This window comes from Haemaphysalis longicornis, unplaced genomic scaffold (assembly GCF_048455015.1).
Source record: "Haemaphysalis longicornis isolate Haplotype H1 unplaced genomic scaffold, Haemaphysalis longicornis Haplotype H1 scaffold_2, whole genome shotgun sequence".
Taxonomy (NCBI): Eukaryota; Metazoa; Arthropoda; class Arachnida; order Ixodida; family Ixodidae; genus Haemaphysalis; species Haemaphysalis longicornis.
This window is the reverse complement of record NW_027526295.1, coordinates 279,765,930-279,782,655: the sequence shown is the minus strand read 5'-3', so window position 1 is coordinate 279,782,655 and position 16,726 is coordinate 279,765,930. Positions and strand designations below refer to the sequence as shown.

The 16,726-nt window shown below is 49.8% G+C and overlaps 1 protein-coding gene across 2 annotated transcripts in view; it reads right to left on the bottom strand.

Annotated features, from left to right (window-relative positions):
• The window catches only part of LOC144170756 (proprotein convertase subtilisin/kexin type 4-like), a 215,056-nt gene that overhangs the window by 77,002 nt on the left and 121,328 nt on the right, over positions 1–16,726 (bottom strand). For both annotated transcript variants that reach the window (XM_077700740.1, XM_077700741.1), the window contains exons 2-3: positions 16,074–16,172; positions 8,083–8,181 (exon numbers count right to left, since the gene is read on the bottom strand). In XM_077700740.1, the coding sequence (XP_077556866.1) occupies positions 8,083–8,181; positions 16,074–16,172 (198 nt within the window). The remainder of the gene's footprint in view (positions 1–8,082; positions 8,182–16,073; positions 16,173–16,726) is intronic.

The following is a 16,726-nucleotide window of genomic DNA, read 5'->3' as shown; positions in this document are numbered from 1 at the left end:
TAATTTTGACCACCTGGGGATCTTTATCGTGCGCCGAAATCTCGTACACAATACCTATTCAAATTACGACTACCGATAACTATTTTTCTGTCGCAGGCTCCACAACCTTACGCGGATTAGATATGTCTGCTCTCAACACGAAGATCACCCATTTTGCAATGTCTCTGAAGCCAGCAAAAATAAACAGAACATTCAGCCGTTCGATCATGTGCAGTACGCCCACGGCATAACAACCCCCACACCTCTTTTTTTCTCGAACCTGGCCCCCACCAAAATAAGATCTTGCTTACGCAACGGAGTAAGGGATAAGTACCGGTTCCTGTCACGTTTTGCGGCAGATCGCGTTCCCACAATCAGTCAGCGTGGCAAACATTGTGGCCCTCTAGAGTCCACCGCCACCCCCTCTTTTTCTCCGTGCTGCAGCAGTAACGGTAAGTTAATCCGGAGCGCAGAAATAATGCCCACGCAGTGTGTCCGCAAAACAAAAGCCATCCTGAGCAGAATATAGGCAATGTAAATCTATACCCGTCCACACGCGCACGAAACACTACACACACGTGCGCATCTTGAGCCGGCATATAAGCGCGCGCGTGTGTATGTATACAAGGACGTCGCTTTGTCTGTTTGTCCCCAACTCAAGCAGTCGAGTAAAAAATGTCCGGAAAAATGGAAGACAGAATCCCAAATTTTAAAAAATCAAGAAATTGCGGAAAAAGAAGAAGGATGCCGCACTGTTCAGTGTCGAAAGTGAACTGCCGATTTTTCTGACACTTCCGTCACCTTGCTGTTGCTTCCGCTCGTGCAGCTTGACGGCGCGAGTATCGCCGTCTCGGCGCTGGAGGAAAAACAAACACCCCCGCCCCGGCGTATCACAAGCTCGGTTTGTTTTCGACGGTTTTTACTACACATTCGAGGAAGCAGTAAAGAAACGCCGGGAGAAAGAAAACTTGACGTCCGCGTTTCACTTTTGTTATTATTTTCCCGAAGGAAACGCCAACAAGTCCCAGAAGCCAAACGAAAGGGTGAAAAATATTCGCCACTTCCGTGTTTTTCTGTCAGAGCGCTGTTTGCCCGCTCGGCGTCCACGTCCAATCTGCATGACGTACGTACACGAACTTCACACGACGTTGCCCGGTAAGGTGCGTCTTAGATATTCCTGGGTGACATGCGCATACGGCGCCTTGTGCTTCTCTCGTTGGCAGGAGGCGGGTCGTGTAGCACGCTCTGCGTGTATTCATATACAGGTACCGCACCAGGGGCGCAAAAATCTCGCTTTGCCCGACACGGCGCACCTGCTTCCCGAATCCGAGAGCGAGTTTACATTCGCATTGCGCGCTCCGTGTTTACGGGGTGATTTATCTTACCCCATGGATTAGTTATAAAGGGCAGCTACGAGAGAAATGCCGACAATATTTCTGTAGGCATGGCTTACAGCCAGGCGGACGTTGCTGGCCGCAGATTAAGTAACTTCTACATGATTAATTACCTAGCACTAAGAAATTAGCTTTTAGACTACCGGTCTGACGACACGAGTGTAATGAAAGAAAATGGCGGCACGTATAAACAAAACCACCGAATTTAGAATATATATATATACATCTGGTTTGTGGTTATCGATTTGCGAATGCAAAGTTTGCGCTCAAATACACTACTGCATTACAGTCCTGCGTCATAAATATGACGGGGAAAACCATTGTTTTTTTACGTCAGACAAGGGGACACTATCTCGCCAAAATTGTTGCCGCCCTGCACCAACGGGGAATTCAGGAAGCTTGACTTGGAAAAGTCAGGATTACAGATAAGTGAAGAACTTCATTCACCTGAGATTGGCGGACGGCGTAATCTTGTTTAGCGAGTCTAGAGAACACCTGCAAAAATTGCTTGAGCGCTTGAGGATCTAAACTAAGAAAGCTTGGTCGTAGGGTTAAGAAATATGACGATAGACCGATAGTAATGTTAAATAAAACGCTAGAACAAATGAAAGAATACAATTACATTAAAGTAACTTTCAGCACAAATTTCGACCACGAAGAGGAAAGTCGCCGCAGAATAGATAAGACTCGGGTGCTCTCATCAAGTACTCAAATGATGATTAGTATGCTGCTTCTATCACAATAAATTGGGCCGTTTATACAGACTTTATAAATGTTTATAAAGGCTTTTATAGAGTCTACTAACGAAGGTTCACTGGTTGAAACGACTTATAGCGGACTGCCTACTGATCAGAAGGCAAGGAGTGCGGCGACATGGTTCACGCCATTATGGATGATACTTAACATATAAGCACTGTCACAAAACTCATGGTGTCATTTTAATGCTTGAAACACGCTTTTTTGCGCTCTTAACACAAACCACATTCCCCATCACAATTATCGAGTGCTCATATTTGACGATTAGGTCCACAACTAGGGTACTGCATAAGGTATTACAAGTTTTCTAACCATTAAGATTTAACGTGTGAGTAATGTAGGCTTCCTTTTCGCTCTAGGGGCCTCAGACTTGTCGGTGTCTGGCAATGCGTTTCAGTGAATAGATCAACCTTTCGTCCGCCTACATCATCCTCGGCATCATAACTTTTCCTTTCTTTCGTTTCCATGGCCCCATCCCCAAGTGACAGTTCAGCACACTCGACAAGGGGAACTCCGAAAGCAAATACAAAAACGCAACGCCCCGTTCGTGGGGACACGGCGCACGCGAGTGGGGAACGAAAATTACGGGTAGAAAGGGTTCTCCGCAACCAGAACGCATGCTGATCAAAAGTAGGCCTGCATTGTTACGCACTGAATCCAACAGTGGGGCTTTTGTATGCCCGTATACACAGTCTACAGTCTTGCGCGTACAGTGTGTATACTTATCGAAGACCGCGCACTCATTAATTGATATCAGTTTTCGACATCAGCCGCCGTGCAGACAAAACAGTCAGTCCGCGGGCAGACAAAACAACCGCGAAACTACGAGGATCGGACGAGTGTGACTGATTGCGCGCCTTTCCATTCGTCTGCACCGGGCATCTCGCTGAAACACCGATATCCGGCTCTCTGCGCGGAAACAAGACGTTGATTAAGCCGAACCACTTTCGCTTTTGCGCGGCTTCACGGAACCGTATGGTCATGGATGTGCCCTATTTCGACCCATCCATCCTTCCATGGCGACGCCTCCAGAGACGACAAGAACGTTAGCAATGTATTGTTACCACTGACTCACTACGTATACCACGAATCAAGCGGACGTTGAACTGCCGATTTTGCAAGTTGAAATCGGTTCGAGGTGCTGAAGCTGCAACCGAGGCGCGCTACGGATTGATTTTCGCCTCCTGCAGAAATACAGCTGCAGAGGCCTGAAACCATTGCTCAATGCAGAGCGACGCCTGCTGTGCTCCTTTTCGGACACTGCGCGGACAAGAATAGATGCTGAAGAAGCGGGCAGGTGTGTCGACAATCGTGTCCACAAACAAGGTGGCATAAACCAGCTAAGTCCGCTGCACAATTTCGCTCTTGCAAGAGACCGCGGTGCCTCGACTAAAATGCGCAGGGAATAAGACTGCGTCATACGATTTAGTTATCGTAAGTTCGTAGTTACGAAGCCATTTATATGCGGATAATCGGGAAGTTTCGCTCGCAAATTACCCGCGTCGATCCATGACAACGCTTATCGTTCAAAAAAAAAAGTTCACGTTACAGATAAAAAACGCAGCACCCGCTCAAACAACGAAAGAAAAAACAACAATGGCACACAGAATGAATGATGAGGTAGAGATCGTTGCGGGCGGTCCGCTAAACTGCTGTGGGTAATCTCGCGCACCACGTCGAAATGAGAAACTTCCCGTAATCTGCGGTTTCAAACAGGTGTCCGCTTCGTTACACCGCGATGCTGCCTACCGAGAACGGTATGTGGCTAAGCTGTGATACTCCAATTCCGCCGAGGTGGCTCGTCCTACTATCTTTTTCTTGCTTTTGGCTCGTCGGCCCGAGTTAAACTGAGATTATTCACATCTAGACTCGCGAAGCGCGCGGAAATCGGCCAGGCAGCCTGATGAGAACGCCCTCCCTCTCCATTTCCCTCAACTCAGAGTTGGCCGACAGTTATGAGCCGGCCATTAAGAAACCGCGCCCATTTGTCTCCCACAAGGCGGCAGCGATGGGGGCGACGACGACTAATTATTTATTCGCGCACGATGAGGACTCGCGTGACGTGCGACCCACTCGCCATCCTCCCAAGATCACGATTACGGTCAGCTTGAATGTAACATGCAAACAAGTTGCGATTCAAGCGCCAAATTTTCGGTCGTAAGGTAAGAAAAATTACGAGGGATCACTCGTGACATTACTGCTGTATCATCAGTTGTACACATGTTTAGAAAGGTAACAGTGAACCGCCCAAGCGGCACCCTGAATTTTCAAGAAGCGAAACAACAGGCTAGATTTAGGAAAGACTATATACTCGACAATTTATCCCGTTCGCGTTATCAGACATCAGAGAAATCTGCGGAGTACAGTATAGCCCACTTATAGCGAACTCGGTTTTAGCGAAATAGAAGCTATAAGGAACAAACCTTCGTTTCCTGTTTCCATTTGTATGCATATTTTGTGTCCAGATATAGCGAAAAGCAGATATAACGAACCGATTTCAGTTTCCCGATGCGGGCTCGATAAAACCTCTGTAACTGACATTCCTAATTACGAAAAAGCGTTCGATAGAAGAAGCGTTCGAAGGGGGACGGGGTGTTTTCAACGGCGGTAAAGAGCAATGCACATAGGCTTTTGTATCCACATTTACGCTAAGTACTGAGCGTTTTCGGCCTTGTTTAAAACAAGGCGAGACGCCAGCCACGGTGGCGCAGTGCGTGGATAGGTGGTCTGGTCGAGGGTTCAATTCCTGTCCATGCCAGCCGTATTTTCGATGGAGGCGAGCAATAATATCGCCACTGATGTATAATATTTTCAGCGCACGTTAAATCAGTTCACGCGGTCGTAATTTCTGCGCAGCCATATATTACAGCGCGCTTCATAGACCAGTGCTCCCTTGGCTCGTTAAACACCAAATTAGAATTTCGTTTACTCTTTAGAATCATGCGCGAGATGCATGCTGTCAGTTCGGCTCCCTGTAACGCCGCAGTTGCCGAGAGCTGCCGGAGATACGGCAGCTGCCTTAGTCTGTACACCTGTCTGAAACCGACAGTTGTCGCATTCTGCACCTGTACACCCCGCATAGCTTCCAGCTACCGCAAAGTGCTGAATTCATTAAAGCGAACGTGGCATATACTATTCCGAATTGCTTCTGTCATCAAGCGCACACGACACGACAGACAACGTTCAGGCGCTTTTGCGAAACCCGCATGCTCCTTTCGGCATTCATACATGTATGCACACATTTTGCGCGAGACCATGGTGTTTGTGCAAGCCTCCGTGCGAGCGCGTCAAGTCCCACTTTAGGCAAATAACCAGAAGTGCTATTTCGGTATTCAAATACAACCAAAGCCAAAACATCTAGGATTCGAGGTCACAATGAACGCGCATGCCCTGCACGAAGAGACACCAAATCATCTTCCCCAACCACCATTAATCACAGCGATAAATCACTATTAATCGCATTATAGCGCACAGGGATGCTCCCAAACTTTCTCTGTTGGTCTGTGTGCGTGCATGCACGCGTGCGTGTACGTTTGCGTGAGCGAGCGTGTTTTACGCCATGCAACCTGTGCAGCGATAGTTCCGGGCGTGCACAGAGTCGCAGCCCTTACAGTTCCCTTCGAGAGCGTTCCGACCGCCATTAAGCTCGATAAGGCTGGCGGAAAAGGACGTTGCTATAGGATCCCGAAGAGCCGAACCTCGAGCCCTCGACTACTGCACTCATACCGACGCGCGCCAAGGTCCGCCAAAAACCAATCGTACAGATACAAGCATTAAAAGAAGAAAAAAAAACGATAGGGGAAAAAATGGTTCGCGAGGTCCAGTTCAATCGGAAAAACGAGTGCACTCAAAATATGGGGCGCAGGGCGGTTCGAAACGACGACGAAGTCATAACGCAACTTCGACAATCAAGCACAAAAGAAAAAAAGATAATTGCCGATATACTAATCAAATAAACGCACGCGATTGAAATGCGGGGAGTTTCGCCACAAATGAAATCTCGCGCGTGCATACCGCGACGGAAAGGTCGATGGCCAGGTTCCTGTGAAATGAAAGTATCGATCATACGCCAGAACAGGCGCAGTTAAGATGTGAAGAAAGTACGTGCGTCAGAACACCGGAGAGACGATAGCTGCAAGGGCAGTTTCTTGCCACACCTCAGTTAGGGGCACGGGCGGCCACGGGTGTTTTCCATCGAAGAATAAATTGATTAATTGCTTATGAGGTTTGCAACGCGCCCACGCTACGTAGGCGATGAGGCGTGCCGCAGTGGAGGGATCCGTATTAATTCTGACCACCTGAGGAACCTTTACGTGCTCCGAAATCTCGAACACACGGGTGTTTTCGCTTTTCGCCTCGACCAGAAAAGCGGCCGCCGCGGCCGGGAATCGAACCCGCGTCCTTGGGCTCAGCAGCCCAACTACTGAGCCATCACGGCGGGTTAAAGAAGAATAAATGAATGAGTTAAAATCGGAGTGGCAAGAGCAGCAGGTGCCGAGGCTACTCCTGGGATATGCATCACGCCTGAGTGGGGGAGCACGGATCAATCTATACCGCGTACGGACCTTTAACATGCGCCAAAATCTGGATGCACGGGCCACGGCCACTCGGTCATGGCCGTGCACGGGCTCGCCTTCTTCGGAAAAAGTCACCGCGGTGGGGAGGAACGGCACCTTCAAACCAAGCAGCTAAACGCATTGTCCGATAAAGGAATTCAGGAAAGGGAGGGGACACCGGGGGCATTGGATTGGCAGGAAAGAGAGATAAGTGAGCTCTATATACTTTTAGAAAATTCAGTAAATGCATGAATGGTAAGAAAATGTCCCGTTTAATGTCTTTTGCCCGAACTAAATGTTGCTCTGCATAGTTTCTTTCCTCATTTCATCCAACTTCTATGTTGAAAAAGAGGAGAACCGTGACATAGTCACTGATCAGAAGGAAGGGAAGGTGGAAATCCCGGAGCAGAGATGAGATAAAGTAAATCCCGGGAAAAGAAGAGATCCGGATGACGCAGGATACATGAGCTGCTGGTGTTGTGAAGGAGATGGCCTTCGACCTACTGTGGTGATGATAACAATTATCATTATTGCGATACTTGGGTCTTCAAAGTGTGCAGCCGGCGTGAAATGCGATAGCACCTATAGGAAAAACCCGGATGATTTCGCGTCCGCTCGTAGCGATGCCCCATCCACTTTTGCTTCCGTCCCGCCCTCCACGTGCCAGCGAATTCTGCTGCTGAGCTTAAACGTAGATACAGCCTCCCAAATTTTTAATAATATAGCGGGAGCGACGACCGACCGGCATGTCAGCGCCTTATCACGGTGTTCAGCAGCGAAATAGTCGAGAGTACGCGCACGCGCATAGGGCTATCTGCTCTATGAGTGTCGTCTGCTACGCTGTTTCCGTCAGAGTGGTACACGCCCTGCCACTGCATCTGAATGACTTAGTGCCCCACGCTGCTTAGCTACCTTTGGCGGTAGGGAAATGGCCTTGCAAGATAAGAAAAACCGAGGGTGCGTTGCACTGAGAAGAACAGCGGAGCAGACAACACTCCCAAAACAGATAGTTCTACGGGAGTGCGCGTACCCTCGCCTATTTTGCCGGTGAACACCGTGATAAGGCGCTGACATGCCGATCGGTCATCGCTCCCGCTATTTTATTAAAAATTTTGGAGGCTACACTTGGGATTTCCCCAGATGTCGATAGGCGCTCACTGAGCTGGCGAGCTACACATGTGTTGGAATTGGAATGTTCTGGCAGTACGCGTGGACTCTTGTTCTATGCCTCTACAACTGCGTACTTTACGCTGCACACGCAGGTATCTAGAAAATTGAAGCCGCGCTCGATCACGCTTTCAGTTTCGGAAAAGCAAGGTAGCGTGCTCCACGCGAGGTGAGTTTGTTACGTCACAACGCAAGCAAGGGCAGCGCGAACAAATGGCGTTTGCACTCACCAGGTACCACATTTCGGACCATCGTGGATCGTTGAGGTTGGTTTCGCGGAATTCCCTCTTGCTGCGCCGCTTCAGCGTTTGTTGCGAGAACCACCGGACCTGCAGAGGTTAAAGTGAAGAAAATGGAGACAACGTATACGTGTGAGAAAGCTCTTAACCAGGTTCGCACACTTGCTTGGGTGCAATATTAAGTCTCAAGGTACAACAATGTTCACTGCAGTCCACTGTTAAAGGGAACACGCGAGCGCGTTTCAGAACGTCGGCTAAAGCTGACAAGTGCACGTGTACAAAGAGCAGGAGGTCGTGTTTCGAAAATTTGATATTCGGCACGCCTGGAAGACCTCAATACGCTGGTACAAACGCTGCAGGGTGCATTTTGTGAGAGAATGCAGTGCGCTCTCCCGTGTTCCCTTTAACAGTGGATCGCACTGTACGGGCCGACTGTGACCGCATTAAAATAACCGAGAGTTCCTTCGGTATGCGTGCGTGCGTGCACCGCCCTTCCGACATGCCTGCAAAGCGTGAACAAAAACCGTTTGAGAGGCTGCCTACGGAATATGCGAAATAAAACAAAGCAAGTGCGCCATCGGAATAGAAACTAGATATTTATTGAACAGAACCGGACTACGGCCCATTCTGCCATTCGCTTTACCGCCAGTCACAGCGTTGTGCTCATCCTTCTCAAATTCATCCGAACATTCATTACACGGTAGTACGTCACCCACACCAGCAGCCTGACGTTACGCATGTAACACCACCGCTCGGAGACTGCCACGCATACTTTGGCACGGGTAATCGTGACGAAGCGTGGAGCCACACAGAGGTATGTTTGGGGGGCAAGCACCACAACCCGCCACAAAACACTTGTTCAATGCTCAGCCTCAATTTTTAGCGGCACACAAAACGAGTATCCCCAATCACGGGCTAGAACGTTTTTCACCGGCCAGTGCGTCCCCTACCCGACTCAAAATTGCGGTAGGGCAGAATACCGAGGCATGATTCATCCTCGAAAATACAGAGCGGCACAAAGTTCTGATCACATGGGGCGACGCTATTATTTTTCCTATAAAATAGCGCACTCACTAAGCAGCCTAAATCGACTGTGGGGTTGCACGTGTCGAAGCGACAGCTGGGGACAAATTAGGTCAGCTCCATGCAGATGCCGTTCGTACAGCCTTCACCTTCACCGCCTGAAATTCAGCCCAGGAATCGAACCCGCGACTCCGCACGTGTACGCAGCAGCGAATCTCACCGCAAACGGCGGTTCGTGCGCGCCATGGATTCAGAAAGGCTAGAGCAAATACTACAGGTGCGTAAAAAATACTACAATGGCACAGGTGCGCCTTCACGGCTCACAGTAGGCGCATTCCGTCCGCGTGGCAAGGGGACACATTCCAGAACAGCAGCCAGCTAACAAAGCGTACGCTGCCTGCACTATACCTCCAAGGCGAGCAACACACAGTGGGCTCGCAGCGCGCGTCTAGACGGCGGCAGAAGCGGCGCAGACGCTGACGCAGGGAAGATGCGAACACAATCGCTCCGAGGAGTTGAATCTATAACGCGGTAGAGCACGAGGCCGCAGGCAAGGCACGAACAAAGGCCGGCCTTGGAGAAAGTCGCCTACACTCACTACGCGGGCATCGAATACAGGCACAGTTCCGTCTCAGACAAACAATTCGCCAGCAGCGCACAATACCCATTATGCGCCATTACGGTGAACGAGCGGCTTCCCGCTGGCTGCGCTCTCGCACGCAGGTAAAAGTCGAGGAAGAAACAGGAAGCGCGGACGGAGAACAATGTCTCGACTGATATCGAGGATCAAGGAGGACCAGAAACACATGCACGGCACGAAAGAGACGAGAGGAAAAATGAAGGACGCGGTTCTGCCGCCTGCCGCGTGGACTTCAATAAAAGACAAGAGAAAGAGCGGAGGGAAGCGGGACGACGCCAGTAAAAAAAGTAAGCCTTTTGTGAGAGCGGCGGGGTAAAAAAAAATGCGAGCATGAAACAGCGCGATGAGGCTTCCGTCCTGTTCTTTCACGGTTACGGCATCGTGAATGGTGTTTACGGGATAGCACTTTGTTGTGCAATGTCGCGACCTTTTATATCCCCGATCCTCGGGCTCTCGAGCGCACCGAGCCCCTTTTCGCTGGGCAGCGCGAATAACACGTGACCGTCGATGGAAATGCACGGAGGCGCGGCGGGTTGAGGCCGGTGATGCGTGCACATCCGGCGTTTCAGAGCTCGGGTTGCGCCGAACGCCAGTGACGACACCGGAAAGGCACCTGACAACACGGCCGGCATAGAAGGCGCGCACTGGCAATGGCCGATTGTCGCAAGGGACGAACAAACAGTTTGCGCAAACACGATTACCAGCGCTGAACGTGCGAACTACTACCATGCTGAAATGAATTTAAATCTTATCCTATGATGCCATGTAAGTGGCGCCAGCAAAACAATCTATCCGTATACGCGTCACGAAAGCACCCTATCAACTCAATACCGCTACGGCTGTTAAATGGGTCATGTATACAAAATACAATCTTGTTCAATTTGAAAGAACTAGCACACGCTTAACCCGACATCTTCCACTAACAAATTCCCAGTTCCAACTCTCTATTCAAAGTACACTTTAGATTTACTCCCATACAAAACTTGCACAGAAAGGTTACCATAAACGACCTAAGGCAGATAAAGTGAACGTCGCGATGAAGCGGAGTTTGTTTTTGCGCACGTTTCGCGCTAAACGGAAGTACCGGTCACAAAGCAACAAGGACGAGGAAACGCTCGACGCGAATGACAGCGCGTCGTTCACACCCTAGACCTATTCCAGAAGCAGACCCAGCCATGCAGAAAGCTGGAGAGCCTTGACGGACTAAGTGACTGTCGAAGGCAAGCGCACCAGAGGACGACAGCCCTTTCAAAACAGTTGTCGAACCTTCGAAGGGGGATGGAGGGAGAAAAAAAAAGTAAACTAGGCTCTACGATGGCAAGGGGGCGCTTCGAGAAAGGCCAGAGTCATGGCGTGTGTGCGGGGACTGTGGAGCTTTCGCACGAGGCTCACTTGAACTGCCCGAAAGGGCTTCAAAGCTTCTGTGTGCGCGGTGTTCAATCCGACTAAAAAAAGAGAAAAAAAGGGCTCGTTTCCCACTCGATCGAGGAGCTCGAGTATACATCTCAACTTTCCGTCTTGCCGATAACAGCGAGGCTTGCTTGAACCACATTTCATACCGACGACGACGGTAGCGGCCGGTGCACCAAAAGGGGCTATTTGACACGCTCTGGGTGTCAAACTCGCGTTCGGTTGGCGCACAACACAAATGAGGGATTGCGTGGGAACCATCACCGTGGCTCAGCTAAGAGCGCACGGTTGTGAGCGTGTCAGTGAGGATCTCTTGTGGTCTCTCCTCGCGTCTCAAAACAGCTTCCAAGCGGGAACGCCATATTAGTGGGTTGTCGCAGGTGACGCACGAAAAGTATTTTGCGTAAGTACGAACGCCGTTAAGAAAAGCCGTAATAAGGCCGGGTTCAGACTGTTGCCACAACTGTGGTAATAACTTTAAAGAATGACCATTTCGCCTCAGCCAACCGAAATGCGTGACACGCCGTTTTTTTTACGTCCAAAGATCACGATATGGCTTTTGCATCGGTAGTCTGAACACAGCCTAAGCTATCACAGAGTTACTGAAGGCATCCCAAAGACATAACAAAATTTCAAGACTTGTTAAGAAATGAAGCGACCTGATCTTCTTTGCTTGTTTTCATATGCTTTCCTTCTTTTTTGTAGTAATGTGACTTTGTAGTTATGTGTCTTGTGGTTATGTGTTTGAGAAAATGTTATTGCTTGCGTTTTTCTATACTTATAATTTGATTTTGTTAGCACCCATTCACGTTTTGTTTGTTTGATGTATCTGAATGCCCCCCGACCCCCTATGTAATACCCTCCTGCGGAGGGCCTTTAGGGGTACCTGAATAAATTAAAAAAATAAATAAATCCCAATCAGCTTTTTATAACAAAAACTTTAAACTCGCGAACCACACTGTAGATATTATGAGAAACATAATATACACGCGAGAAGCCCTGAAGAGAGAGAGAGAGAGAGAGAGAGAGAGAGAGAGAGAGAGAGAGAGAGAGAGAAATGACAGTTCGTGATGCGTTTCCCAACACTTGGCCCTCCTCGCGACAAACTTTCGCAAGAACGGTGGCCGTGTAAGAGGGGACACAAAAGGTGCAACGTAGTTGGCGGGGCGTGTCCAACGATCTCTGGAGAAATGACACTTGTTGACCCCGCGTAAAAAATACCCACACATGAAATAATCAAGAAAACAAGGCTCAAAGTGACACCGTTTTCTCTTGCTCAACGTGGTCGCAACCTTGCACGCTCGCTACAAACTTAGCGCTTCAAACCACGCAACCTTGCTTGCTTGCAAACGTCGAAGAGTCGACACATACAACAGCCATCCGTTGCGCTTCAGGGATTTGTAAAGCTGAGTGCTTGAGCGCCGAACTCGGAGAGGAGCAAGCCAGAAACCCGAACAAGAGAACAGCGTACCGCTCGTTTTCGTAACCACCGCCTTCATCGCGCCCCACGCGCGTGCGTGCGGCAACACACGTACACAAAGAGCATTAGCCATTATGCAAAAATGACTAACAGACAAGCAGCCGAACGCGCTAAGATATAAGGAGAAAGAGACTCAAGGTGAGGACACAGTGCGAAACTTCATTTCACGGTCGGTTGATCACGCTCCGCAGCCCGTCTCTGCACGCGCACGGCAGCAATCCTGAGCACTAGCGCTTGCGACACCGCGGGCGGGCGTGTGACAGAAGCAGCCGCACGCCGTGAGAGGATGAAGAGCAAAAAAAAAAAAAAAAAAAAAAATAGAGCGCCGCGGTGGCTGCCGGAGTAATCTTAATTTCAGGCGAGCGCGTTCCCCGAGGCCCGACTGAATGCGTCCGGGCGCCTTGAATTGAAGCGCGGGCACTTCGTTCAGGTGTGAAAAAGTTTCCACAAAGCATCGCCATGAACCTCTACCAGCATTTCCAGCGCGCGGTGCCATCGAGACGGCCTTGCAGGAGACGCATACATCCACCTGAACGTCAGAAAAAAAAGTCTGCAAGTCGGTGCGACGCTAGTGCAGCGCGCCATACACATTCCCGTGCGCCTTGCGTCATCGCTTGGTGCGCCTTAATGCTGCTGCACTGAGTGGTGAACAGGCTGTACAAATTTGCTCTTGAAGGTTAGGGCACGTACTTTGTTAAACAAGGCCGTGTACGTACGCCTGCACGACGGGAAAAGGCGTAAAAGCATGACGACGACCTAACTAATAACGCTCGATTACGTAATTACAAGGCAGTCCTGAGCACTGAACAATTGAAAGCAGTCTCCAAATCGAGCTCGCGTTTTCAATGACAAGAGAGCAACACGAGCTTCAAAATTTACGCCCGCAAAGCAGCAGGAAGGCCTGTTTCGAAACATTATTTCAGCGCCGGTTTAAAGACTTCAAGAGCGTTGACTCGCTTTATTCCGAGAACATAAAAGGGTGCTGGAAAACCGCAAGAATTGGCCGGCACGCTACGAGACTGCTGAGACTGGTGGCGTGTGTTTTTAAAACGCATGCTCGAGTCCGCGCGGCAACTCGACCGAAAATCAGCCAGTAGAACTGAGCGCCTGCGTGTATAATACCTCTAGAAACAAGGGAGCTGAATAAGGGAGGCACCGGCGTTTACAAGTACAGTGAAACCCCGCTGATACGTCCCCCGGAATTACGACGACCCTCTTTTTAAGACGGATCAGTGACGGTGAATTGGAGGCTCGATTGCAAAAAGCTGTCAGGGCCACAGAGCTATACCTCGCCCCTGCGGGTCTTAAATGCTCCTCAAAGAAGTCGGAGTTGCTTTTCTATAGCCCATCTAGACCAGGGCGCAAGCCCAGGGGTTGGGAGCAGGACAGGAGGCCCAACGTGGCGCTTTTTGACATGCACGGCAATCGCATTCCGGAAGTCAATTCCATCAGAGTTCTGGGCTTAATTATCGAAGGAAACGGTTCCAATAACTTAATGTTACAGAAGATTACCGGGGAAGTTGAAAACGCGTTACGAATGTTTCGACGCATTCTCAACAGGAATAGGGGTATAAGCGAGGAGTGCGCCATCAGGCTTATCCACGCTTTCGTCCTATGCCACATTTCTTACGTCGCGGCTATGCTCAATTGGAAGAAAACCGAAGAGAAACGCCTCGACACCATGATTCGTCGTGTTTTTAAGGTAGCTTTGGGGCTTCCTATCAATGCATCCACAGATCTCCTACTGAAACTAGGGGTTCACAATACGTTATCAGAAATCGCAGAAGCCCAGCACACTGCGCAGGTAGGGCGACTGTCAGGCACAAGAACAGGCAGAGACATTCTGGTCACTCTGGGCATCTTTACCGAACAGAATAAGGAGAGTGTTAAACACCTTAGCAGAGAAATCAGAGACTCCATCGTGGTCCGTCCTTTCTCCAGAAACGTCCACCCTGTCTTTAATCAAGGAAGGAGACTGTCTCGAGCCAAAGCACTTCTAGCTGCAGCTCTCGAGAGCCCTACGTAGTCGGCTTTTGTAGATGCTGCTCAGATAAATGGAAGACAGGCCTTTTCGATAGCCGTCATTGATGCTCAAGAACGGATGTGCAACGCACTTTCCGTGTTTACCAAGAATCCGGAGGTTGCTGAGCAAATGGCCATTGCACTTGCTCTGCTTGATCCTCAACATAAGGTCATTTATAGCGACTCTAGGGCGGCCACTCGAGCCTTCGCCAGGGGAGTGGTTGATGCCAAAGTCTCCAAGTTATTGGAAGATAGACACATTAGTAATCATTCGATAGTCTGGTTTCCAGCCCACATGGGCGACCTCGGGGGAGGACAGCGGAACTTCAATGAATCCGCACACGAGGCGGCGCGAGGACTCAGCAGCCGCGCACCCTCCCAACCACCCCTGTCTCCACAAAGGGCTTTCAAGGATCAACTTCAGACCTACAACGAGCTCACCAAGCACTTCTACTTAAATCGACGGGAATTTGCGCTCCCACACAAAGGACTCAACAGGGCGCAGTCAGTCACTCTCCGCATGTTACAAACGGACTCATACGCCAATCCTTGGAGGATGAGCCACATCGACTCGGACTACGACGGAACTGCTACGTGTTCAAAGTGTGATGGGCATGTGAACTTGGGTCATATGTTGTGTGGTTGTGCTACGCAAGCCTCCTATCTGGAGGATAAGGTCAAGTGGGACAGTGCTCTCAGGAGCAGTGAACTTAACGATCAACTCTGGGCTGTCCAGAAGGCCCGCGTAGCGGCGGAGAGTCTCGGGCTCCCCGTCCCGACGTGGGAGATGCCCTCTACACCTTGACACCGGTCAAGTGTACTTCAGGACCCTTTTTGGAAATAAAGTTTCACCACCACCACCACCACAACGGTCCCGGGAAACTCCCCACTGGATTGGAAATCGTTTTAGCAGCAGTAAGCACTCTCACGGGTGATTTACGGTAAGAACGACCCCCAGTCCTTCGCCCACTCGTCAATATTCACTTCGTGGAGATGCGTGAATGTTTCTTAACTTGGGATTTCAGCTAAATGTTCGCAAATCACGCTAAATATTCTGGTTTAAATAAGCTCTTAGCCAACCTGTCGCGTGAGACCACCCACTAGCGGCATTTACCCACACCCCGGTCATACGACGCTTTCTCGAGGTCCCTGAAAGTCGTATTATCGGCGTCCCACTGTATTTGCGCGCTTCGCCCCACAATGCGCATCCAGAGGCATGGGACAACAAGTGTTTATCAATGCACTCCGACGTTCGCTCTTCGCGCTTTCGGGCAGGAATATCGGTAGTTTGAGCTTCCACTGTGGCAGCCAACAGTTTTGTGAGCGGGAAGCTGTGTCGTGTAAATAACGTGCGAGGCTCAAGCACCAAGAAAGCGAGATGCAACTATCTCCTGTATGCACACTCACACTGGGCTCTTGCTCCAAGGACCTGTGATGCTCCTCGCTGCGTTCCAGGGACCTCTTGGCGAGGCGTCTATGCCGTAGATGGTGGTAGTGCCCGAACACCTGCAACGACCAAAAGGAAGCACCACTTCAGCGACGAAGGGAACGAGCAGATTTATTCACTACTAGCGTATCTCTCTCTCACCGATGCTATTTTTCGTTAAAAAGAAAATAGGGCTGTATACAGTACGAGAGACCGCGCTCCATCCCAGCCAGAAATCGGAAGGGTGAAGGCTGCCGGGGAGGTGCCCGATACAGAACACGCGCTACAAAGCGTGGAGGCATTCCTGTGTGTACTACGTCCTACCCGAGGCAAAGACAATATAATTCGAAAGACACATTGTAAACACGAATACGTGCGGCCTTTAGATTAAAAGAAGATGTGTATTTTGAACATAGAAACAGTATGAGTTGCGCGGCGGCTGTCTTGTGATCTTCCGCGTGAGTGTATTCATGCGAACCTAGTCCATAGACTGCATAGTCACAGCTTACTTTCCACTTCCCGAAAACGTTGCTTCGGGATAAGATTACCAAGTAGGATTTCAACTGGGCTTCGAACAGAGCGGATAGAACCATAATTTCCCGGTATTCATTTATAAATATCGAATTATTCTAGA